This window comes from Embiotoca jacksoni, unplaced genomic scaffold, assembly GCF_022577435.1.
Source record: "Embiotoca jacksoni isolate LCO1_2020_lvr unplaced genomic scaffold, fEmbJac1.0.p SCAF_17, whole genome shotgun sequence".
In the NCBI taxonomy this organism is placed as follows: domain Eukaryota; kingdom Metazoa; phylum Chordata; class Actinopteri; family Embiotocidae; genus Embiotoca; species Embiotoca jacksoni.
Genome location: NW_027185307.1, coordinates 12,880,407 through 12,906,502, shown reverse-complemented (window position 1 = coordinate 12,906,502; position 26,096 = coordinate 12,880,407). Strand labels below are relative to the sequence as shown.

The 26,096-nt window shown below is 42.5% G+C and overlaps 3 protein-coding genes across 4 annotated transcripts; 2 read left to right on the top strand and 1 right to left on the bottom strand.

Annotated features, from left to right (window-relative positions):
- The first annotated feature begins 3,304 nt into the window (after nucleotides 1–3,304).
- Nucleotides 3,305–4,616, top strand: rrs1 (ribosome biogenesis regulator 1 homolog). The gene has a single exon (XM_069151685.1). The coding sequence runs from the start codon at nucleotides 3,330–3,332 to the stop codon at nucleotides 4,368–4,370; it is 1,041 nt and encodes a 346-aa protein (XP_069007786.1). The 5' UTR covers nucleotides 3,305–3,329; the 3' UTR covers nucleotides 4,371–4,616.
- A 2,094-nt stretch (nucleotides 4,617–6,710) lies between these two features.
- LOC138199250 (SH3 and PX domain-containing protein 2B-like) lies at nucleotides 6,711–11,201 on the top strand. 2 transcript variants are annotated; one of them, XR_011178329.1, is made up of 6 exons: nucleotides 6,711–6,884; nucleotides 7,144–7,175; nucleotides 7,696–7,860; nucleotides 9,214–9,296; nucleotides 9,952–10,262; nucleotides 10,915–11,201. XR_011178329.1 is itself a non-coding variant. In XM_069151186.1 (5 exons), the coding sequence occupies exons 1-5, from the start codon at nucleotides 6,818–6,820 to the stop codon at nucleotides 10,202–10,204; spliced, it is 600 nt and encodes a 199-aa protein (XP_069007287.1). In that variant the 5' UTR covers nucleotides 6,711–6,817; the 3' UTR covers nucleotides 10,205–10,899. The 2 variants fall into 2 exon arrangements, 1 of the variants encoding a protein (XP_069007287.1); XM_069151186.1 differs by lacking the exon at nucleotides 10,915–11,201 and having other exon boundaries at nucleotides 9,952–10,899.
- A 2,146-nt stretch (nucleotides 11,202–13,347) lies between these two features.
- Nucleotides 13,348–25,359, bottom strand: mybl1 (v-myb avian myeloblastosis viral oncogene homolog-like 1). The gene is made up of 16 exons (XM_069151684.1): nucleotides 24,999–25,359; nucleotides 22,394–22,493; nucleotides 22,032–22,103; nucleotides 21,627–21,719; nucleotides 20,660–20,880; nucleotides 20,365–20,563; nucleotides 20,213–20,287; nucleotides 19,790–19,900; nucleotides 18,642–18,881; nucleotides 18,173–18,547; nucleotides 17,912–18,051; nucleotides 17,708–17,822; nucleotides 17,507–17,623; nucleotides 17,309–17,413; nucleotides 16,274–16,468; nucleotides 13,348–16,139 (listed from the first exon to the last, which is right to left on the bottom strand). Exons 1-16 carry the CDS (start codon nucleotides 25,019–25,021, stop codon nucleotides 16,014–16,016), a joined length of 2,307 nt encoding a protein of 768 aa, XP_069007785.1. The 5' UTR covers nucleotides 25,022–25,359; the 3' UTR covers nucleotides 13,348–16,013.
- Between the last annotated feature and the right edge of the window lie 737 nt (nucleotides 25,360–26,096).

The window sequence follows — 26,096 nt, the reverse complement described above, 5'->3', positions numbered from 1 at the left end:
TGCAAACCGCTGCTCCTGTTGGCGTCCGTCCCTGCATTGTGAACCATTATAAGTTGTGTTCATTCATAAAAAACAGAAAGGTGCTTAAAGTCTATTTATATAGCAGTCATTCTTTAAATGTCAGGATTTGCTTATTGGTTTCCAGAGTTGGCATTTCCTCCCGTATCAAAGAATATTTATGATATTATACAAAGAATACATTCAAAAACTGTAAGGGTCTCACCTGTTGCAGATGCAAATAAATTATTGACGTCATGGTGAAGGCTGGTGAGGTCAGAAATATGTTAATAGATCATTCCATACAGAATTAAATAATTTTGTCTTGTTTTCTTTGTTCTTATTCAACTTGTATTAAACTATGCATCGTCTCTTAGGCAGGAAACAAAAACTAATCACAATAATGAGGTTGTGAACTAAGCTTCAAAATAAAAGGCAGAGATTAATTATAAACAGGATCAAGCAGGATGTCACTATAGTCTAAAACTGATTTTTTTTTTTTTTTTTTTTTTTATTACATTGCTTAAATAAAGACAACAATTCAATTTGTTTTTTAAGAACATTTTAAAATGAATTCCTGATTAACAAGATACTTTATATTTCTCATTATATTATACTTTCAATAAGCTATACTTCAAACTCAGGTAGGACTCAGTCAGTTGCATAATGTCGAAGTTGTCGGAGCCTCAAATGTCATTTATTTTCAGACACGTAAAAGAAAAAATAGGATTGAGCTCTTTTAGCTGAAGCTAACAAATAAAGAAAAATCAAAACCTTCAAGGGTTTTCACATGAAAGCAGCTATATGTTATGGAGAGAGCTCTCTCTAACTCTTATCCTTTAAGCACATTTAAAAGCTGTGGAGATGCAGACACTAAAAGTGGGAACGTCTTTGCTCCATGGTCACAGCCCATAGAGAACTTTATCCGGCCTGTGCTGTGTATCCTTTCATAAAAGAGACGCCACAGAAAAGTAATCCTGTTGGGATGAATTCAGCCTGGATCAAAAGTCAGCAAAAAAAACAACACAAGCACAAGAGGCCAGTCAGCTATAGTCGGTGGACTGTGTTTAAATTGGGTGATATTAGACGATATATATCCACGTCACAGAGGACCTTATAGCCTTCTCTAAATCATGACAGGGACTTTGGGCCAGTAATTACGCATTTCCTCCTCACATCTCCAAACACAGCATCACTTGTGACCTTATCTCTGTGCCTGTCAGAGTGTTAACATTCACATGGCAAGTGTGGCGATGAATGTAATTACTGGAGCCCAAAATAATAACAGCACCGTCTTTGAGCAACCAGCAGCCAGTCAATTGTAATATAACCCACCCCCACCCTCCCTCCCCTCTAACCCCCACCTCTTCCAAATTAGAGGAGATGTGGATAAAAATAGAGTCATTATAGTTGTCGGTCTATGGGAGAAACCCATGCAGAATACATTGGAGAGGAGGGGTGGCATATTAATAATTCAGGGAATTTAATCTCTCATGAAAACACTTATAGTAATCCTATTATAAAGTTTATCACAGCTCCAGAACTTTAAAATGATGTGCAGCCGTTATAAGAGTCACATCACAGAAAGTCACAGAGGAAAACATAAATGGAGACTTTAATATATTTCTGAACTCTTTAAACAAAGTGTAATGGAATAGAAAAGCCTTCAAAGTCATTAATCTTTTATTTTAACTTTCCATTTAGGGTTTTTGAAGAGTTCCCACAGGTTTTGTCACTGGTGTAATTTTTATATTGTTGGCTACTTCAACAAGCAGGAGTTTGCACATAATTACTTGTATTTTCTTCTTTCTTGTTGGGAGGCAAAATGGACCAACATTTCCACTGCACCCTCTTCAGCTTGCAGAGAACACCATCCAATATAGATATGGCGATTTGAAATGTGGAAATTAAAGATGAATTCAACTCCATTTTTGGTTCATGAAACTGAGATTGAAAGCTAATTCTTAACCTCCAAAACAGCTATTGACAAATCACCACCCAGTCCAGCCAGTGGCGGTTCTGGAGATGTCAATGGAATCACATGATCGCTCACATGTTTTGTCACCTGCTGCCTTCAAGGTCAAGAATGAACTGCCAGTCTTTGGAGCCAACATGACAAAGAGTTCCTAACGAGCTTCAAACGTTAAACATGGGGCGTATATGACCTTCCTCGAGTATGTTTATGTCGGCAGATATGTATGTTGTGTATGTATGCATGCGTGTGTTCTTTGTACTACTGTACTGCATGTGCTTGATGTTTTTTTTTTAATTTAAAGCACATTAAGTCCCCACTCTCAAATGTGCTCTATCAGTAAAGCTGCCTTCTACTGATGAAGATCATGTGTTATGATCACAAGCTGCAAATAAGGAGTTTGTCAAGGACGTTTTGTCAGACAATATTACATTTGTTTTGCATGCACAACTATATAATATATTCCAGAAACATTTAGGTAATTCTTAAAGGTCTTTTCAAATTCATCGCTTTTTAACTTCTAATTTAAATATAAAAATTCCTTAAAGTTTCCCTCCAAAAAAAAAAAACGTTTTACTCCGTGTTACTTCAATATAAGTAACAAGAAGTTCGACACTAAAGCACTGTTTTCTCATTCATCTGCTGATGGAGAAAAAAAAAAATGCTCTGCTCACATGGGATCTCAGTTTAACAGTTAAATTCACGTGTAGTTTTGTCACATCACAACTAAACTGGAAACCAACCATTGGTCCAGTATGCAGCATTCACAATTGCGACATCTTGAAACCTTCAGAGCATAAAGACTGAACATTGACTCATTGAAGTAGGAAGTCAGCTGAGACTGGCTCCAGCTCCCATGTGACCCTGTTCAGGATAAAGTGGGCATAGATAATGGATGGACGGATATTCAGATCCTTTATTTAAGTAAAAGTACCAATGCCGTAAAGTAAAAAAATACTAGACAAAAAGTTAAAGTCCCACAGGAAGAATTCTTCTTTATAAAAGCAGATGTGTGTTTGCAGCTCGTTCTATTATCTATTGTGTCAAAAATTTTGAAAGTGACTAAAGCTGTCAAATAAATGTAGTAGAAAGTACAGTATTTCCCTCTGGGTAAAAGTATGAATTGTATGTTATATTTATTTAGTCATATCTTGCGTTTTTCTGTCCCTGCTTCATAAAATGTCTCCCACAATCGTTTCATGCACTTTCAAGGTCTGTTATTACGCACACAAAGAAATGAAACGACGTCGCCCTCTTGAGTTCCGAGCTGAAACTTCCACTAACTGTGACCCGGAAGCAGTCCAGTGTGTTTTTCTGGTTTCACACGTGGGGGGAGCTGGCGTCGAAGCATTGGTCAAACATGGCTGCGTGCAGTGTGGAGGAGCTGTTAGCCAAAGCCGAGCAAGATGAAGCGGAAAAACTGAAAAGCATCTCCGTCAACAAAGAGCTGGACCTGGACTTCGACGTCGGCAACTTGCTGGCCTTTGACAAAAACCGTATCGAGTCCCGGGACTTCAGGGAGCAGAAGAAGGAAGACTTCCTGCGGTCGTTAGCTCGCGACAACACGCAGCTCCTCATCAACGAAATATGGAAACAACCCACGGAGAGGGTCGAGGAGGCTGTCGTGGCCAAACTACCGGACCCGACCACCCCGCTGCCCAGAGAGAAGCCGCCTCCGAAGCCCAGGCCTCCGACTAAATGGGAGCAGTTCGCCAAGCTGAAGGGAATACAGAAGAAGAAGAAAACTAACCTGGCCTGGGATGAAAGTGCGAAGGAGTGGAGGAGGCGCTGGGGCTATAAGAGGGCCAACGACGAGACGAAACAGTGGCTGATCGAGGTGCCGGAGACCGCAGACCCGAACGAGGACCAGTTCGGCAAACGCGTCAAAGCCAAGAAGGAGAGGGTGGCCAAAAACGAGTTCAACAGGCTAAAAAACATCGCCAGGGCGCAGAAAGTCAAACTCCCAGGTGCGGGTCTGACCCCCAAAGCCCAGCAGTCCAAAGACGAGCTGGGCAAAGCTGCGACCGTGGCCAAGACCTCCACGGCGTCCCTGGGCCGGTTCCAGGACCGCCTGCCCAAAGAGAAGCCGGCCAAGAACTCAGGCAAGAAGAGGAAGTTTGAGCCCCTCATCGGTGACTTTTCTAACGAGAGGCAGAAGCAGCTGGAGCTTCTGAAAATGCTGGGCAGCAAGAAGCCCAAGCTGGACATCACCAAGGCCGTCAACAAGCAGATGAGGGAGGAGGACAGAGAGGAGGCTGCGGCCAGATACAAGAAGGGGGCAGGGAAGAAGGGCCGTAAAGGCAACATGTCTGGGAAAGGTGGGAAAGGAGGGAAAGGAAAAGGAAGCAAAGGAGGCAAAGCCGGAGGAGGGAAGAAGAGAGGCAAACCTGGGAAGCACTGAGGACTCTGCTGTCCTGCTACATCTGTGTGTGCCTCGGTGAAAAGCACTGGACTGGACATTCATGATGAAAAATGAACTGACTGTCTGGTCCACCTGAGAACGATGGATGACACAGTCCAGGACATGTGTGGCTCCTCCGCTTTGTGTAAATTAATTTGACTGTGTGTGGATCCCAGCATTGGTGGAAGAGAATGTTATTATTCCTGTAAAACACTTTACAAATACACTTTAATACCGCAGCCTGAACTGAAAGTGAGTGATTGTCTTTCCTGCTTTTTTTTGTTGTTGTTGTTTAACTCGATGCAGAAATGATAAAGTCAACACATTTGTGTCGGGTAATACCAAGTGTTTTGGGTTTTTTTCTGATAATTATTGACAGAAAATGACTATCTTTCACCAGCTTCTCAAATGGGAAGGTCTCCTGCTTTTATTTCTTCATTATCACTTGTAGAATAACATCTTTTGTTGTTGTTGTTGTTGCTAGTTGCATCTCTTAATGCGGTTAGTGTTGCTACTGGTTGATCAACTGATTGACCATCGATGGAAAACTATTGCATCAGAATAGATCGTTTGCCAGAATCACAACATTGTGTGTGTTCATCGCTGCATTTAATCAATATCACAGAGTAAACCACATACTTTCCTTCAAGATGAAAGAAAGCTGACCTCCGACATGATGAAACATATAAATGAAAGACAAATTTCAAATGTTAACAAACATTGATTGGCAACACTGCCTGCAATGGCCTAATGCACCCAGATTATTCAGGAGTTACATCTATATACATTGACATACTTGGTACAAAAGGTGAAGTATAATCTCTGTCACTGAATAATTGTCTCCTATATTTCCATGTCACCCAACCATCTCGTATAAAATCGGGTCATTTGAAATAAAACTGCAGCAACAAGCTCTGAAGACAAGCTCAGACTTCCAACAGGCAGGTCGGCATCCGATCACGTGTATTATTAATGAAGCAGTGGTGCAGGTTGATGCTCCGATGTCTTAACTTTTTTTTTTGTGCGTGTCGCATCATTTTTCTGATAACTGCCCTCGACAGACAAATGCTCGAACCGTGAGCGACTCGGCGATCATCTATTTTTCTTCTTCCCAGAAGTGGGCACCAGACCGGTTTCTCTAAGCGGCTTAGCTGCGGTTCTTGGTTATGTAAAGGCTTTTGGTGTCTGCTCTGGAGGCTTCACACTGAATTAGGAGCAGTGAGAGGTGGAACAGATAGCCAGAATTTGCACCTCAAGTGTATTTGAGCACAAGCTAAACCCATAAAACACTTTTAGAGTGTGACTTTTCTATCATTCGAGTGGGCGTCTCACTCTTTAAATGGGGATATTTGGCTCTCTGCTGCAGGTATTTTCATGTTCTGCCTGTTTCGAAAGAGTCGTCTCAGATCCAGAGGGGGGGAAAGTCTATTGAAGTTTTTCGCTGGAGGACCAAGGCCAGAGATAATGAGATTAATTGTCTCATCCATTGAAGTGTTTCGTCTTTCCAACGGTACACAAACACACTTAATTCTTGTTGAGTTCACCAGCTAATCCATGACCCTCCTGACAGGATTTCAACCTTATTTCCTGTTGACGTTGATTGTGATTAATCAGGGGGAAAAAAGTATACGCGTATTTGTTATAGAAATAGAGTTGATAAAATCATTCTACATGTGTCATCATCTTGCATTCAAAGCCATTTTTCATATTGGTTGGTGGCTGCTTCTAATACTCCAGACATGATTGTCCGGCTGAGTGATATCTGCTGTTATTGATGGATGCTTTTTAATCCCTGACACAAGCTCACAACCAAGCTCCACCGCACCCCAGAGCAGGAGAGGGGAGGTGGTGGCGGGGTTTCAATCACCATCTGTTGAGCAATCCGGTCGCAGGCCCATTCATCTTTGTCCCTGTTCACCCAGGCCACTTGGAAAGTGGAACACAGTCGATAATTCTCAATCAATCAAGCTCTCATGATGAGGTATAATTTGAATTCTCATTCACGTCCAAGCGAGCGGTGACAGCGGCCTCTAAACTCCTCTCGCATGTGACCAGATGGTCAAAGAACAATAGACGGGGGGCATGAAGAAGGGGTGGTCAAGCAAGATCTCTGGGAATCACACCGCCTTTTATCCTAATGCTGAGCTAAAAATATTGAAAACATCTGTATCACGTAATCTTGAAAATGAAGAAAAAACCTGCTTGTTCATTAAATAATCATAAGCTTTTTTTTTTTTTTTTTTTTGCCATAAACTAAGATAATAATTGTCCCCCCATCCTGTGCTGCACCTGCCTGTGTGTGTGTGTTGTACTCTGAGAAAGATGTGTTGCTGTTTGTGTCCAGCTCCGGTCGGCACTGCAGTGGATTAGTCAGCTGCATTTATTTAAAGGTAGTGCGGAGAGAGTGCAGGACTCTTCGATCAGTGTGCAAGTGTCAGATCTTCAAGATGCAGCGCATCTACATGCACACCAATGAGCACTTTGAAGTCTTCACCACTGTCCTTGCTCCACAAGGTGAGTGCAATCATATCTGCAGGGAAGTGTGGCTTCGCATGGCATTACAGACATTACAGATGGTGAGAGCATGGTATGACTTTCAGATGATAAATGAATGGGAGGGGCGTAGATCTTCATTTGCTGAAGGATGTAGCTGCAGAGATACTTACATGCACATGCGTTAAATGTAGAGGTGTTTTTATGCATATCTGCCATCGTGACAAATGTTAAAACTAACATTTTATGCTGATTCATGTCCACTCTTAATGGTTAACAGGGAGGTATCGATACAGAGCAGGAGCTGAAAAGGCAAGTTCTCCTTCATTTAAATATCCATCAGTATAAATCTAGATCCTTGGCTCTATTTTGTTTATTTAGCATTTATCTAAGAGATGAAACAGAAAACCAAATTCACAATTTGACTGAAGGGGCATGAGTGTGAGATTGATGTTATGAAAGGCAATACCAATCAATCAAAGTCAATCAATTTCCTGCACCTTTTTTGTGAGTTTAATTTGTGTAATTCCTCTGAAAAACTTGTGCCATATTTAGTTAGAACACATAATGAAGAGTAGACCCAGATTTAGGGTTTCTATTTCACTGCACAGCAGTTAATCCTCTTCTTGACACATAATCCTCTTCATTCACTGAGTCTGACGTGCAGACTGCTAAAAGGATTCCAACATTTACTAAGTTGTATCATTACCACAGAAGACAATGCAAAAAAAAAAAAGACACTAGATTTAGTGTGAAATTGTATTGTGTATGTTGCAGTGTGAGATAAATAAATCACAGTAAATGTGACTGTAGCTCTCCCTCTGTCCATTAGATGGTGGTGGTGCACAGCTACAGGCCCCACTGGCCAGATGAGCTAGTGCTGTCTCCAGGTGACGTCATCCTGGTGCTGTCCAAACATGAGGAGAGGTGGTTTGGGCGGCTGCAGGATGGGCAGCAGGGCTACTTCCCCGCCTCATGTGTGATGGAGCTGGGCCAGGTTGGTTGGCTGGCTGACTGCTCAGTAATGCAGTGTGACTCAACTGTGCTGCTGCTGCTGCTGCTGTTGATACTGCTTAGGGTGTGAGGGCAGATTATACTTTCTATTCTGCACTCTTTTTCCTGCATAAACACATTACTTACTTGATCCAATTGAAAACTATAAGTATTGCATATTTAATCAGGGATATTTAGGTTAGGTTAGGTTAGGTTAGGTTAGGTTAGGTTAGGTTAGGTTAGGTTAGGTTAGGTTAGGTAGTTACTTTATTAATTAATAAATTCATTCATTCATTCATTCATTAAGTAAAGTGGTACTCCACCAGTTTTACACCGGAAGTTCTATTTACTCAAGGCTTGTAAGATAAAGATTTTCATGACAAACTGCATTAAAAAAACAGAGTGGTCACATTTGGAAGAGGAGGGCATTTAGGAGCCAGAGAAGGTCTAATAAGACACATCACAAGATGGAAAATGTTACATGCAGGCTTTTTGGAGATTGACCCATGAATCCCAGAGTCTAAAAATCCCAATATATCTGCCTCTCTTTCTCTACTGAGTTTAAATATTCTTTTTCAATTTGCATTTTCCAAATCCACCAAAAGAATATGAAACTGTGGCAGTGACTTGTAAAGAAATACTTGGATGGGAACTGGCTCGTGATGTTAGACAAGAAGGTGTCAGTAAGTTCTAAAGACTACAGATTTGAAAATGAAAAAATCTGGGGGTGTAGAGTTAGAAAGGGGTGAACTCTGTTGTGCTTGTCGCTTCATGCTACATCAGCTGCTACTAGCAGAACACATCTAAATCTCTGATGATACTTGGCGATTGAGCTGCATCGTACCAGGATTTCATTATCATTATCAACATCATTATTTAATTGTCCATTGTGGATATGACAACATTACAGTTGTTAAATTGGTGAAATGCTGTTTTGGAAGCCTTAATAGGAAAACGAAAACTTACTGATAATGTTTCTAAAAAATTTCTATAAAGCTTTGGTTTCAATTAAGTTTGTTTTAATGTATAGTATGCATTCACTTGATATGTTATGTGGAGTTCATTTTTATTTGTCTCATTTGAATTAGAGGGAGAAGAGCTAATATAGTGGTTAAGACGTGTTTATTTTTAGGACTGAACGTCTCAGATCTATTTCTGTCTTCTCTGAATGTCTGTTGAAAGAAAGAAATTAAAGCAAAACAAAATCCAAGTGTTTGAACTGACTACTGGGATTGAAGGTAGGAAAAGAGTATCAGAACTGCCTCTGATACAGACAGTAAGAGAGGTGGTGTGCAGGTTATTTCAGGACATCAGTGGGACAGTTTTAACTCAGACACAACATGTCTTCACTCTTCAGACAAATCTGCCTCCCAAAGGCCTTCGAAGGAGTCTATCTCTGAGGACTTCAGCTGGGGACACTGAATGCAGCAGATATGTGAAGTAAGTGTAAAACACAAACAGCAAGCATATCAATAATTACATGCATCCCCCCACAAAAGTACCTCCACATCATGCACACGCAGCATCCGGCAGATGTTCCCCACATCCCCCATCTCCCAATCCCATCCCACTGCTCTCCGCCCAGTGCCCCTGAACAGGTGGCCCCTCTCGTCCCTCATTAGTTGACAAAGCACACTGATTACTAAGCCCCCTAAACGCACACATGCACAAATGCACGCAAGCTATAGTCAGTCCCCTCTCACTGTGCTGCATCTCATTAGGGCCGAAGAGCAACGAGAGGGAAAGGAAAGACTAGTATTTTATTTAAAAGAAGGATCTGAAACGTTTCACAGCACGACATGAGAATTGTTACGGCTTACCGTCAGATATTGAACATCTTTTTATCACGGCAGTCAATTACGCGACGTGCAAGAGCTTTCCGATAGGGCACTGTATTCCTGATGCAGCCAAAAATCGATATCATATTTTACAGGCCGCCACTAAACTTTGCCCACACTGACGCGTACACATCCAATAAACACACAGCACACAGCCCTCGTACAGCGCTGTGCCTGTCTTGTCTGCTAGCGGTGGAATTTGGGTCATAAGGAATAAACAGTGCCTTTGTGTTTGTTATTTCCTCTTTGTCCCCCAGTGGACACATTCTGCAGGCACTCAGGAGAGGGGGCAGAGGAGGTAGAGGAGGAGGTGGAGTGGGGCTGGATGGGAGCCAGGGTGAGCGCGAGGGCCCCTTCCTGGTGCAGAGGCCCCAGGTCCCTCCGCCTCAGCCTCTGGCCTCCCAGCCCCCGGCGCATAGATCTCCAAGCCTGCTCAACAGGATCTTTTCCAAGTGCCGGAAAAAGAGTGAATGCCAGGGCGCCACCAATGGGGCCTTCGAGGGCGACTAAGAAGGCCTTTTCTTTGTCCTGGGTCGCGGAGCCGGGTTCACGTTGGTGGGGGGAGTAGGTGGGTAGGCAGAGGAGGTACTGAAATATGCAAAGACAAGTCTTGAACATCCTGACGTGGGCCCGCATTTGTGCCGTACATCAGGTATTCTAGACTTTGCTATATTTCTAGCAGGAGGTTCAGTGGAAACACCCCAATTAGTGATGTCACAGAGGGCGTTTTACCCATTACATCTGATGGACAGTGCATGATGTGACATCACCAATGGGGGCGTAGTTACAGGTGCAAAATGCCAGAAAGTTTGAGTGTACAGACAGAGAGCTGAGCAGTTGGTCCTTTCTGCCCAGTGTTGCAGCATGCCCAGATCAAATGCCAGGCTTCTGCTTCGGAAAATTTCACTTACTCTAATCTTATGTGCAACAACTTAGTAGCAGTTGGTGCATCACCGTGATCAAATGTAGGCACTACAATAATGCTAATACTCTTACCTCTTGTTTGTTTTGTCAGCCATTTTTCTTAACCTCATTCACTCATGTGATTTGTGGATATGTATATATGGCTGCTATTATTACGAAGATGATGATAAAACCAGCGAACCCTTCCTGGCTAACGTCTTTTTATTTCAGTGGAAACATGCCTCAGTATATGACTCAATACTTAATCTCCTGTTCATTTTCCTTTGAACACATTGGGCCTCTCTCCTATTTAACAGAGCTGGAGGAAAAGAAGAAGAAAAAAAAAAACTCTCTCAAGCGAAAGGAAGTGTGATTGAGGCCGGCTGGAAGACTTGCCAGAGGACCAGGGACTGTGCCTGTTGCCCCGGCAACACCAAAGCAGCTCTCAGAAGTCGCATGTAGTCTTCTTCTGTGGTGCCTCCCAGCATGACCCTGTGACGGGATCGCTATAGGGTGGGCTGTAGATTACGTCCTTCCAGAGGACACAAACAGCAAAAGCAATCCTAACCTTGGCCTTGACCTCCGTAGGGAAATTCACCACTCCCCCCCCCCCCCCCCCCCCCCCCCCCCCCCGCTGTTTGATATTCACTGTTGTATAATCCTTTGTAATGAAGGCTGTAGGAGGCAGTCACTCTGGGGCCAGTGTTTGGGAGGCATGCCTCGCACAGGGACGGGTGTAAATGTTACAAAGAGGGACAGCTCCACTGGACCTCTGAGCAAACTCCGATTCATGAGGAGAATATTTGAGTGTGCCTTTCCGCTGCCGTTACTGTTACAGCCTATCTCAAGCTCGGCTGCTGAAGTAATTATTTAGAATACCATGCATGCTTACCTCTGAAATTTGATCTTTGAAAAAGTTCAAAGTGACGTAGAATGTCAGAATATTAAGGATAGAAATGTGTTCCTCCCTTAATGAAATGTACAGTATGCTTGTGCATGAGCAGGAGGTCTATGGAAGGAGAAATGTCACCAGTCTGAAGCTATGAGCTTTATCCACTGCAGGTGTTCCTGCAAAACATGACAAGTCCCCCCAGTCAAATGTGAGTCTGACTTACCTCACATGGCGCTGACACACACACAACAGTGGAAACAGTGACCTATATAGGGCGGAAAGGCCACAGTCCAATTTTAACACACACACACACACACACACACACACACACACACACACACACACACACACACACACACACACACTCAGGGCTGTGGACTCTCCCGCCTAAAAGCGTCCTATCCCTGCTGTGTTGTGTTGGGTGTCTTCTGGGTGGTGGGGGAGGAGAGGAGAAGGGGGCGGGGGTGGATGGGGGGGTGGGGGGGATAACAGTGTGCCTGCCAGATGACTGCTCTGTCAGCTCTATAATGGGCTGCCATCTGCTGTCTAGCATACACAAAGGCAAACAGTGTGCGTGTGTGTGTGTGTGTGTGTGTGTGTGTGTGTGTGTGTGTGTGTGTGTGTGTGTGTGTGTGTGTGTGTGTGTGTGTGTGTGTGTGTGTGTGTGTGTGTGTGTTCGGAGAAAAGAAGGCAGGGGAGAATTGGTCGGAAGCCTGCAGGCTCTGTTTCATGTCTTCAGTGTACGAGGTAGAACCAAAAATGGACAAGCACATACCTTGCCAAGTCCAATACAAGCTGACTGTGATTAGAGATATTGAGGGGGGCAGACCGGCATAGTGAAATGAAAGTAGTGCTAACTATTGCATGTCAATTGCTGTCTATTTAAATAAAAAGATTTGAAATACTATAATTAAATCAACAATAGCAACCGTATATTTTTATGAATTCAAGCCTGTCTTCAGTGTTTGTGTGTCGTCTGTGTCAGTAAGTCACTTAAATCTAAGAACTGCCTCCCCTAAATACATGCAGGAAGCATAAGGTGGAAGGCTTGCTGCCAATAACCAATTAAGAGGCAAAAGGTCCCTGACATCTTTCAACTCTGAGTGTGGGTCACGCAAGAACAAAAGGCCCTCTTGTACGAGAATGCGCGCAAAGGGAGGACAGATTGATGAAGGGGACAGGGCGTGCATGCGGCGCCTGCGTGTTTATGTGTATATTGTTTGTATGCATGCGCACTGCTGCTCCCTCAGCATAAGGCAAGTTGTCACGTCCTTTGCCTCCCTCCATTTGGGGGGCAATTGAGTGAATGGGCCTGTAAAACCAACAGCCCTAGGGACAAAGAAGCCCGGGGGCATTAAGTCACGGGTGAGTGGGCCCCTTTAGGGCCAGCAGCTGACCCTGTGGAGAGGCCTCTTGTTTTGGTGGAAGGGGGCTCGTGTCCCTGGACCCCAGGCCAAGATGACAGCATCCCTAACATATACATACACGCATGACAGGGGAGTCAGCTTAAACTACACTATCATTCATCAAAGCTGGCCTTCACCTGCTTGGCTGTCAACTCCACCTGGGGGAACGGGGACCATTTAAAATGGAGGATTTTCCATTTTTAAGACTCCTGAAAAAAAAAACGTTTTTTTAAGAAATCAGTCTTTGGCATGAAGTCGGGATGTTGTTATCCCCGCTGTGAGCATGTCAGAAGAACTAGAGGATCAGCAGAAATCTTTATTATGGTGGAAACACCATGTAACACACTAATTTGTACAGAGGCTTTTGGCTGAGGGAGAGAGGTGGAAAAATGGAGACACAGGAAGGGCAAAATGCCACAGAAGTCCTGCAATAAATGCATTTTATTTTTCCAAATTAAGTACATGGTTACAGAGACAGCTGGCAAGAGTTCTATGGTACCTTGGTTATGATGTCATCGGAAAACGCTACATAACAGCGCAAGTGTTACATCTGTGATTTACCTGCTAAATGAAAGCAAAGTCCAGCATCTTGTGTGTTGCTCATGCATAACCACAGTAGTATATGACAGCAGCTACTATCTTGCATATGTACTGAATTCCCTCAAAACCTATGATGTTACATGCCCAAGTGTTGTTAACGTACAAACATGATCTTAACAAATGGAATGTACAAACACAAATCAAACCAACAAACAGAACAAATGACACAACTATATACAGATTGGACACATCTCAGCCACCTGATTCAAATAAAAATGATTCGTATGGACGTTAGTTGTCTTGAGAGCTGTGTACCATGTTCTCCTGATCTTTCCACTTGATCTCCCCTGACAAGATTCCCTTCTTATTCTCACTCAAAATGCTCAATGCAGGATAATCCAGATTATAACTACTACTGGATCCACTAATGCAGATAATACAAGAAGGCCATATATAGCTGTAGTGTTACTTCACCGGATTATAGAAAGTTTGTTTCAGGACGGTTAAAACGTGTCAGGCTGTTAACATGGAAGCACAGTGCAATCGATTTTGTTTTGCAAATTTACATGTATTTACATTGTATTTTGACCATTATGTTCTCATGCAGAGGGTCAAAATAATGAGTGAGCAGGTAAGGATCTTGCTCCTGGGCATTTCAGGAGCATCCAAGGAGACATTAGCTGCTGCAGGGATCAAATGTATGTATCTTAATGTAGTGTGTCTGAGGTACACACTTCTGTAGCCGAACAGGAGAAAAGATCATGTTAAAATCAAGCAGCATGAACTTAATGTCAGCATTTGTTACACACACACACACACACACACACACACACACACACACACACACACACACACACACACACACACACACACACAGAGAGCTACATCATGAGAATGAACAAACAAACGTTTAAAATTTAAAGGATGAGTAAAAAGTGCAATTTGTCTATGATTAGAGGTCGGAGATGGAGTCCTGCTACCTAACAGCGAAGAACACATTTTAATCAAAGGAAAAAAAAAACAATCTATATGTTACAAGATCACACATACAACTACACAATGATTATTTGCTAGATCTCGTCTGATCAGGAAAAGAAATTAACATTAAATTAGTGGCAGTGTGTGTTCTTCTAACTCGGAGAAATGAAACTGAATGGTAGCCCAATCTTGATTTTGAAAGAGAAAAGACAATATAATTCTTCAATAATTTCTCTTAAATGTTTTTTTGTTGTTGTTGAAATAAATAAATTAGTAAACATTAAATAAATAAAACCTACAGCCTTCACATAAAAAGTAAATCCTTTTCAACCAAATGCTTGTTGTTGAACACTAATGATATGAAAAAGGGTCAGCAGCAATCGTCTGACCGAAGCAACGGCGGCTGTTCATTTTCTAATACAGAGAGCTGCTTTAGAGCAAGTGAGAGTTTTTAGGCTGCTTTGTCAGCAAAGTTAAACTTCTTAAAAACTCGCGGTGTCCGATTTATATTAATATCTAAGCTTTAGAGCTGTCAGAAAATAAATAAAACAAACAGAAATAAACATTAAGGTACCCTTCCATTTTTGAGGTTCTTACATGTATACATTGCAATGAAATACATTCAACCGATGTCTCCACGGACTCTATGGCCTTGGAAAGGAAATGCTGCGTTGTAAAAAAACAACAAAAAACAACAAAAAAGATACCATCACAAGTGCTATCCAGTTTGCCCTTAAAAACACTGCTCCTTTCTCAGCAGCAAAATGAACTCAGTAGTGCAATACTGACAGCTTCCTTATTTCCATCCTCAAAACTTCACATCACCTTGGAGACGCCTTTTCCTCAGCAACGTAACACCGCTGTCACAAAAAACACGTAACTGCATTTTTGTTCCTTCAAAAGCGATGCTTTGATTATATTCTGTTCAGTATGTGTCTATAAAAACCCCACGGTGTAATTTGTTAAGTACCAGGGTGTCAATAAAAAGCTACAAATGTTGCGTGTACGTGTTTTTTCTTTTTTTTTTTTTACATCTGGTAACAGCAAAGGGGCAGTTTAGCAAAACAAGCTGGAGAAGATACATAATGAGTAACGTTACATCATAAAATGTCTTTCTTGTCATTTAAACAATATATTAACAATATAAAACTCAGAAGCAGCCACTGCTAGTGATACACACTCTATTACTACAGCCTACTGTATGTGCAGGTGGATTCAACATTACTGACTGGTGCAGAAAAAAATTAAACTGTACAAAACGGCTTGTGTGGCCGGGTTGTGTGTGTGTGTGTGTGTGTGTGTGTGTGTGTGTGTGTGTGTGTGTGTGTGTGTGTGTGTGTGTGTGTGTTTAAAATGAAATACAGGCCAAATAGAAAACACAGCAGTTTGGCAGTGACCTAGAAATGTGTTGGAAACTATAACAGCAGCTATGCCTGTTTGTGTGTGGACGTCCTTGGCAGTGAATTTCTGCTTCAAAACAAAACAAAACAATTATTTGTCTTCACTGGATTGTCTCTTACAGGATTCAGTGGAGGTCTTAGTTGTTGGACGGATGTAGTGCTGCCTGCGTAGTGTGTGTGGGGTTGGGGAGGGGACGGCTTTAAAGCACGAGGGCCCTTGAGGTAGAGCCAGACGACGGGTAGGGATTCAGGTACTGACGAGCCTGTTCTGTCATGATCAGCTGGTCCTCTGTCTTCCCATAAACCACTGCTTCCCACTCACTCACCTGCAGAGGAGGTGATCAGAGCAGTTTCTTCAGTAAGCAGCTAACATATGACTATTTTCTTTGTGTATTTGACCCTGGAAACCAAGAGAAGACATGCTAAGGAATTAAAATATTGAATACAGGTTTCAACTTACCTGTGCAGTAGCGTGTTTTGGTGCTTTGTGGGAGGAAGGGATCTTCTTCACCCGGGGGCTCGTAAAGCGATGAGGATAAACAGGGATTCCTAACGAGGACTCGTCTTTCTCAGGAGTCAAAGAGTGGCTACACTCCTCTTGCTCAGGGATCGGGGGGACCAGTGAAGAGCCTGTCAGTAGACTTTCATCTGAGACCTGCAGTGGGACATTCAGTTAATGGTGTAGACCAGGGGTGTCAAACATACGGCCCGCGGGCCGCATCCGGCCCACCATGGGGTCCAGCTCGGCCCGCCGGATGACTTTGCTAAGTGTGAAAATTACAGAAAGACATAAATTGCATTTCTATGAGAATATGGAGGTTTATGAGTACAAACGTTTGTAATTTTTTTAATCGATCCAGTAATTGCTTCAAAAACAGCGTAAATGCGACGTCTGCTCCGGAGGCAGAAGCGCTCGTTGCCACAGGCAGCAGCGCTCGCTGCTAGGGAATCTGCAGAGGAGAGCCCAGGCAGATAAACAGTGGGCTGATGTCTGAGTTTTTGGTCTTTCTGTTTCTAGTTTATTGTAGAAAGACCTTAAAATAGGGTTTATCATCCAAAAACCTTCACCAATGATTTAAACATAGAGAAATATTGTCGTTATTATGCTATGATTTTACTGGTCTGGCCCACTTGAGATCAAAGTGGGCAGTATGTGGCCCCTTAACTAAAATGAGTTTGACACCCCTGGTGTAGACGATTAACAATAAAAGTAATGGTGAACTCGAATTCAATTCAAATAGTCCATCATTTAAAATCTATTGTTACAGTTAGAGATAAGGCTGAATAAACAGCAAAATCATACAAGCATGGTCAACCACATAACATTCCCATTGGTACAGTTACATGCAGATGCACCATTGATGACCTCATCATTGTTAGCCACTGTCCAGCTCCTTGGAGTTACGTGCTCTAGTCAAGTAATCATGGCATTTACTTTTTGGACCCAGCTGCAGGATCTGAACCAGTGATTTGACAAATTGTCAGAGTGACTTACCTGTGCATCGTTCAGCTGCTCTTGGAAGAGTTGGACATTGAGGGTATCTTTGCCCCAAGGCTCCAGCACAAGAGACTTGCGCACTTTTCTGGCTGGGCCCTCCATCTAAATTTATAAATCAAAAAATCAAAATAACAGTGTTAGAGCTGTGCAGCTTTATAGTAACTCAATTTAAAAATTGAAAGTGTCATTACATACACTATGTTTCCATGCTCGGTAGTCTGGCTGCATGTCTGCTCTGTTGAAGAAGTCGGCTCCAGTCTCCCGTTTCAGAACTTCACGAATGTCTTCCTCTAGAAATGCCAAAGGCTGCGGCTGCAGAACACACACAGATGAGTATAACCACAGGAACAGGCAGCCATGTGGTCAGTTGCTGAAACCAAAATTGAACCACTTTACCTCCATCTTCAGTGGCCCGTGCATTTTCTCCTGAGCAGCCAAAGCATTTTTGAAGGGAGTTGGTGTCCTCGGGGTTGGAATCATGACGGCTTTACGGAATTTAGGGGTCCTGGAACTACAAATATAAAAATTATTATCATTACAATAATTTTCTACAAACAATAATAAAATGTTCTGGCTTACTTTCACTGCTTATTTATTTACCCATCATTCTCTTTCTGGTGCTTAGGTGTGGTTTCTTTGTGGAGGGGCGTGTTGAGGAGACACCTTTGACCACACACAGGTGTTGAGGTGAAGGCGGGGTTCTCCAGATTCAGATGCTCCGCCCCTGATATGTTACAGAACTGCAAAAAAAACCAGACAAACACATAATCAGTGCAACATAAATACATCCAATCTATAAAGGAGAAGTCAGCTGATGTGAGGATTATGGTGTGTGAGGAAAGAAACATAGTTTCTATTTACTCGAGACGGAGTGAATGGCAGTGACTTTGTGGGCGTTTTCTTGGGAGAGTTTGAGATATTTTCCAAGAAGGAGGAGCAATTCCTGTCGCACAGAGGAGACGGTTCCCCCCGCTCTCTTCTCCTCCTCCTCCCGGTGGATTCCTGCATGGGTTTGGATGAGTTGTTGGGAGTCAGGGAGGTGACGCCTCCAACACCGAATGGAGTACAGTTCCTGTCATGGCCTGAGATGGCAGCGGGAGTGTTGACGGTGTAGTCTACTGGATTGTAAACCGTCCTTTCTTCCAAGAGAGTGGTGTAGCCCGCCTGGTTGTGTCTGGGTGGCGTCGCCGTCTCTGACAAATCAAAACTGGCCACATCGCTCCATGCCACAGGGTCCTGCAGAGCAAAACACATCTACAGTAGATCTTTAATACATTCATGATATTTGGTCAACAAATTCAGACTGCGCTAAATTTGTTCTGTTACTCACTGAGTCAATGAGCTCCATGGTCTCTGCAAACTCTGGTATGGTCTGCAGGGTGGAGAGCACAGCGCTGGCCTCCACAGCCAGGAACTTGCTGGGCGAGACAGGAAGCTGTGCCGGAGGTCCCTGCGGGAGCTCAGGGCCCCGCCACGCTCTTCTCTCTGCTTGCTCCTCTAGGCTGCTGCTACTTGTAGTCAGTGTGTCATCTGACACACTGTCTGACCAGGCTGAGAAGTGCTCCACAGTCTGAGGGACGAGACAGGCGAGACCACTGGTGTTAGATGTTTGGCCCCTGCAGCAGCTCGGTGTCTGATTTGATGGCGTGAGATATGTCAAATTATTGTTAATTTACATCAGTTTTGAAATGATCTGTGACTATGAAAGTTCAGGAAAAACACTGGTGATACTACAACATACTGTATTAGATGAATCTTGATCACTAAATGAAACAATATGAAGTCAATGAGTGTGATGGATGTGGTGATAAATGAATGCAGTGAATGAAGTGTGAAAACATTGTCAGTGGGGACAGAATAGGAACAGAAGAGGCAGAGCGCTTGGGTCAAACCAAACTGCTGGCTCAGCGTGGGGATGGTTTGGGTGGGGGGAGGCGCAGAGGAAGGCTAGGAGGAGAGGACGAGAGGGGATGAGGGGATCATGTTTGAAACTGTAGTAATGGGAGGAGGTAGGAGGACTACCAAGCACAGCTCCAGGCCAGTCTGAGTAAGTAGCGAGATGGGGAAAGTAGTTACTATAGCAACACTACAGCAAACCAGGCTACAGGCACGCATACATGTGCGCCATACTCGTTTTCACACATATACACTGCAAAAAGTCCATCATGGAAAGGCATTTAGTTTCAAGTCTTACATCATATGTTTTTTTCCTGATAGCAAAGGAGAAGGGATTTGATTTTTTTTTTTTTTTGGAGTCAATATTTTTTTTTTAATCAAATTAGATTGAGGAACAAACAAGAGCACCTTGTTCAATAAAATTTTAAATATTCTCTGATTATCTAGCTATGATTTGATTTCAAGACTCTGTTAAATACCATATTTAATCATTAAAATGAGCCTTTTTACAGTGTATGTAAGCTACAAACACACGCAGGCTATGCTGACGTATGCTAACACACGTTTGGAGTGTGTTCTTACACATGAACCTCTGCACTGCATTTGTCGCTGGACTTCATTCTCTGCTGACATAAGCAGCAGCTCAAGCTCCTTAATTCTTTGCTCTCTGTCAGGATCATCCAGGCAGGATGGCTGGAATAAACAAACGTCAGGGAGGACAGGTCGAAAGGAAAAGAGAACAGGAAAGAGTTAGGAGAGTTAAGAAAATCCAGAAAAAAAAAGAGACAAACAACACAAACAATTTACACATAAAATATTGACGGGACCATTTAAATTTAGCCCCTATTGTTATTGAATGTTAGGTGAAAATAAAAGGACATTCAAGTATTTGATTCGAGGTCCAGAGTTAGCAATCACAAGTATAACTACAGAAAGACCAGAAAATAAAGAACGTGGAAAGTTTCCCCATTAGCATGCACAGAAATACAAAAAACAGAGACTCACTGATATGAAACCGGAATTTTCAGGAAGACTGTCCATCACGTGTCCACTGAGAGGATCATACGGATAACCACCCATCTGCGACACAGAGCATTAAACTCAGTGAAGCGCACAAATGAAAGAAGTTAAAAGGCCATATGGTGTGAAGCACAGACCTGGTTGGGTCCTGTCATAGGCAGAGGACTACGGTCACAGCGCTGAGGCTCTGTTGGAGTTGCTGGACATGATCTGTTGGGACGTCTCTTCGCACTCGTAGAGGAAGCGAAAGCCTTGCTGCCGTCTTGCAGGTAGCCCTCGTGCTCCACCTTTCTCCTCATGGTGGAATTCCAGTGGTTCTTGATGGAGTTGTCTGTCCTGTTGGGGAGAAGATTGACATTTTTAAGCATATTGCCCGTTTCATCACTCAGACAGGAAGCAGATATATTTAACGTGCTGATAATGTTGCATTACCGCCCAGGGAGAAGCTTAGAGATCTCTGCCCAGCGGTTGCCGAGCCGTTTGTGGGCTTCATAGATGATTCGATCCTCTTCCTGAGTCCACGAAGACTTCTTCACCTCTGGGTTAAGGTGGTTGTGCCATCGTTCACGGCACTGCTTTCCAATCCTTCCCTGGAGGTGCTTTGCGATTACTGACCAGCGCTTGGGGCCATACTTGTGTACCAGGTCGATAACCTGCACGAATACCATCAAATACCATTAGTCGACTGCTTTTATTTCTAAATCAGAGATATCTAATCCTTATACTGCTGCATATTCAGGTACTATTTTCTGCCATCATTTACTTTCTGGGAGAATAAAGTAAGGCCCTCATGGATTCATAGATCTCTCATTTACAAGAGCAGCACGAGTGCTTAGAAAGACTAGACTGTGGCAACAGCAGGTCTTGTTTGACTTTTTCTGTCAGGGCTAAAAAATGTTGTGATGTCATGGCTGGCAGACCACAGTTACTGGTAGAGCTGTGTTTCTGTTATGATGCCAAAACCTTGGATGAATGAGACATCATTCTTGACATTCTTGAACAATGGTAATCCATTTAAGGAATGCGTTGCTCATCTCAGAGCTGAGGAAGGTATTAGAGCTCCAGTCTGTACAAAAAAGGGCCGGGCGCTTAACTACTGACTTGGAAAGTCTGTGTTTTATTAGGAATGACGTAGTGGAGCATTTACTTCACAAAAAAAAAAAAAGAAAAAAAAAGACTAAACTAAGGCAAGAAAATGTTTGGCGGGAAGTAAACTGGCGCATGTGCACAGCCTTGTTAATCTGAAGGTAAAGTATACTTAGCATATAGTGGCGTTTGTATTGTGTTCTTTCACTTAGACTAAGCTGCTCTCTCCACAGCTCCATCCTGCCTCCCCTATCATTTACCTATTTTGTCATCCCCCTTTCAGTGCAGAACAGGAACTCCCAGCTCCTCTTACCTTCTGATCCTCCTCTTTTGTCCAGGGCCCTTTCACCAGCTCTGGGTTGAGCACCTTCTGCCAGCGGTGCTGACACTGACCATCTGTCCTCCCCTGTGATAGAGACACAAAGTGCCACACCTCATTACACCACACCACACCACCAGCCCAGAGTTACACTGACTCCTGACAGCTGTAAATAAATATGCCTGTCCAATCACAACACAACAATACGACACTACAATTACATACAGATCAGGAGAAATGTAAATTATGGGATTATAAAATGGTTTGTACGGTCATTAACTGTGACAACAGAAAGAGACAGACCAACATGGCATGAAACAAGTAAGGTTCTACTCTGGAGAAACAATTACATTTTTTGAATAAAAAGTTTTTGTCCAAGTAGATACATTATCTACTTACTGTAAAAAAGTTTGCTATTAATTTCCAGGAGTCGGTTCCATGCTGCTCAACAAGCTTTTTCAGCTTTTCATCCTGAATACGGGGGAGAGGTGGGAAAAGAAGAAGGGAGAGGTGGGAAAAGAAGAAAGAAGAGACAGAAAGAATGAAAATCCTCCTGCAAAACATTTTCACACTGTGCTTCTTTCATTGTACTACTGAATAAGATAAGCTGTGATTATTAAGGTTCCCCTAAAATGTGTGCATCACACACTCAAACACGTTTCTATTTACAAACAGATAACATGCCGTATGAAGTCATAATTTCAGTGTCTCGGAGCACCTCCAAATTTCTAGTCCAGACCTCCTATCTCTGGTACACTTACCTCATCTCGTGACCACTTTACTTTGCAAAGCGTCTTTTTATCTTTGCTCTTCTCTTTACTCTCTGGATCTGTGGAGTGCAGCTCTTCATCCTCATCATTGCTAAAAATACAAACGTGGAAAGAAGAACAGATTTTATGAATGGAGCTCAAGAAGTCTTAATGGGGTCACTGCCTGTAAGCTTAGCAGTAATCTTGATATAAAAATCGTATTGCCTGGACATTTCCGTCACAGCGTGAGTATCAGTTTTTTTTGCCTATGCTTATGAAAGTGTACCCCTATTTACATATCAGCTGTGTGCTCTGGAAATGTGTATATGCAAAACTCTATGACTGGAAATCATGACTGTTGTCTCAAGATAAAAGAAAACCATCGGCAAGGGTGCTATTACAACCAGAGGAAACAGGCTAAACTCAGACTAAATATTTAATTATCTTGTCACTCTACTAAGTTGGTTTGCTCGTGGCTGTAACTTCAACACTGTTAAAAGCATTCGCTGCTGGACATTTCATCTGACTATTTTGTAGGGGCAAAAGAGTGAAAGAACCATCAGTCTATGTCTATATCAGTGTATGTGTTAAAGTTATCAAGTAAATTCACTGGAGCAGTTGACCGCTACTCCTTCGATGTCACAGTAAAAACATGCCAGACAAGATAATACAGAGAAACCAGAGATGGCAATTACAAAACTAACTGTAATTCAAGCAACCTGTTAATCCTGCTCACCAATTGATATTTGGAGTGAGAAAATAGCATTGACTGAACGTCTTAGTAATGTTACACTGAGACTACAGCCAGGCAGCACACTGCCCAAAACACTCAGGAATGAGTTAAAAGGTAAACCAGCAAATAAATAAATGAGAAAATCAGTCTGGACATGTCAGCGTGAAAAATAAAGACGGGAAAAGAATGTAACTACAAGAACACAAAATGTGTCACAAAAAGTTGTACTTTTGTGTTTCTATAAACTTGCTTCTGGGTAATACTGTCTTTGTAGGAGTGGAGCAGACTTTAATCAATAAAGCAGAATTGAAATTCCCAACAGCTGTTACTAAACTGTAGACCTTTACAATCACACACATACAGGAAAAACAGTGCTTTCCTCGGGTCTTGTACGAGAATGTGGATGAAGGGTCTTCTTTAGTGTGGAAACTTGAATATGGCAATTGAATTTTGGTGTGGCCTGATTTCCTGACTCGAGCAGAGAGAAGTGTGACCTGAGCCTGGACCTATGGTTGAGCAGGAAGGAGGGGCGTAAGGTGACTGGAGGAAAGGGGCGATCCCACATCAACAGGCTCTTTCACTTCCAGAGATGTACGAGTGTGTGTGTCGATGAGCTGGAGGAGGTGTGCTGGGGTGTGGTCAGGGGAATGGCAAAGCCCTAACGGTCCAGTCATTCAAAAAGTAAAAAAAAAGAAGAAGAAAAAAAAAGAGGTATACTTATGTAACCTCTTCGCATTTAGTTTAGCACGTCAGTTATTCACCTATTAACTTTCAAAATATCATGAATATAATACTAAAATGTCTCAACTGCATGTCTCAGCAACAAGTAAAAAAATGTACCGGCTATTCAGAGTCAATGTTTTCTGCATTAGGAATACATCATCGGTCATAAACAGTTAATAAGGTATATATGAAGTGCATTTCCCTGGTCAAACCCTGAGTTATTCTAATTGCAAAAGAAAAGACACACTCATCTCTTTCCAGATGTAAATGCAAGATGGAAAATATGCTGATGTGGAGATGAGACAAACTGTTAATCGAAGCTGATATAACGTAACATCAAATAACATATTGGTGGTATTCGGGGCTGATCAATTAACCCCTATTGTCCACATTAATCACTTGCACTGCAATAATTATAACACTTAATTGCAAATATTATCATGACTTAAACATAGCTGTTGCTGAATGCAGATAATCGATGCTCTTGGTTCTGTTGGTTTTCTTAGGTAGTTTTTGAGCAAGTTTTTTTTTTTTGACACACAAAGGGCTTTGGGAACTTTTAGGTACTTTCTAATTGGCTTTTTTCATCTTTGAGGGTTCCAATAAGACTAAATGATAACAATTGCATAACTACAGCACACATTTTATCTGAGGTAGCTTTTTATCTGTGTTTTGTTATCTTTTTATTCAGAAAAAAAAACAGAATCTGAGAGGTAAAAATGATCTTATTTGTTTCAGTTTCAGTAATGTGTTTTTGCATCACTGATATTTGACAATGAGCTGCGCGCCTCCCACTCAATGCAAAATATTATGTGTAGTAAGTTTTCCAACAATATTACAACCAATATTTAAAACGTGTGTCAGGGTCTACAAGCTATCATTTTCAGCCTGAATATATCGCATTCTTCACTCTCCAAACGTGTCTAAAGGCTACTGAGAGAATTATGTTTTCAGCCATAAATTATGTTACAACTATTTTAAGAACTACCATGCACGTATCTTATACTTGGGACTTTGTTACAGTATAACTGTGCAGGTACACGTGCAATAGCCGTATTAACAGGGCAGATACTTAGAGGTGCATAAAGGCACTAATAGAGACAAACAGATGGCAAGCGAACCGCATAATGAAACAGCAGTGTTATTGTTGCTGGCACCCACCTGCGTGATTTGACGTTGTCCATGACAGTCGGTGGGACGTTTGAAACTTTTCGTAGACGAGCCTGTGTTTGTCAGTTCTCTAAAATCCCACATTAATAGATTTGCATCCATAGAAATCGTCGTCAGTCATTGCCGGTTTCTTCTGGAGATGCTGCAGCATCTAGCCAGCGAGCTAACTTTACGCACAGTTCATAACATTACGCTCTCTTGCTAAAAGCCATCGTCACCGACGATAACGTCTTTCCATAGAAAGGCGTCACCATGTCCTCTTCTGATGCGCGCTTTCTAAAAGGCAGTATGGCAGCGTAAAAAGATGATATTTAGACTGGAGGAACTGCTGCACTACTTTCGTTACTCGCCGTCCGGGCTGTTTCGATCATAATCTTTCTCCTCTGTACTTCTTCTGGCGTTATGATTTTTTTTTTTGTCCATCCCGCCGATTCTCGCGCCCAGCCCTCTGCGCAGGCGGCCTCCTCCCTGATTGGTCAGAAATGGGGCTGGGAGAAGAGAAGTCGGTACTGATAGGTCACAAATGAGGGAGAACTCGTGAGTGATTGGTCAAATCCGTGACAAGCTTTTGATTCATTGGTTAACATTTTGAAGAGGCGGGTGTTACATTAGACAACTGTACTGTTACCTTCTGCTACAGAATAGGTCTTTTCATCGCGGCGGTGGTGGCCCAAAGTGGGGTGCGGAGACTTTCGGGTGTGTGTGGGGGGGGAAATCAGCGGGTTTCCAGTGTGTTTCACAAGCGTAATAAAATGCATAATGAATTTAAAATAGTCCCAATTTGGCTGCATCATCTCCAGTTTTGTGCCTAGAACACAATTTTGTGTTACTTAAAATATGTATCCCTACAAGCAAGAGCACGTCTATACTGAAGTGCATTTTACGTTGATTATGCCACTTTATGTCTGTGCTTCATGTCGGTGTACTTGCATTAATGGTGCTCGTAGCAAACAGTAATTATTGACATAACTACTTCCTGTTTGTGATCATAATTGCAAAACTGGGGTTGAGGCTTGAACTTTATATCATACAGACAATATAGCATCAGTGAAATATGCATTAGATAACATCATGTTCTTTCTTTTTGAC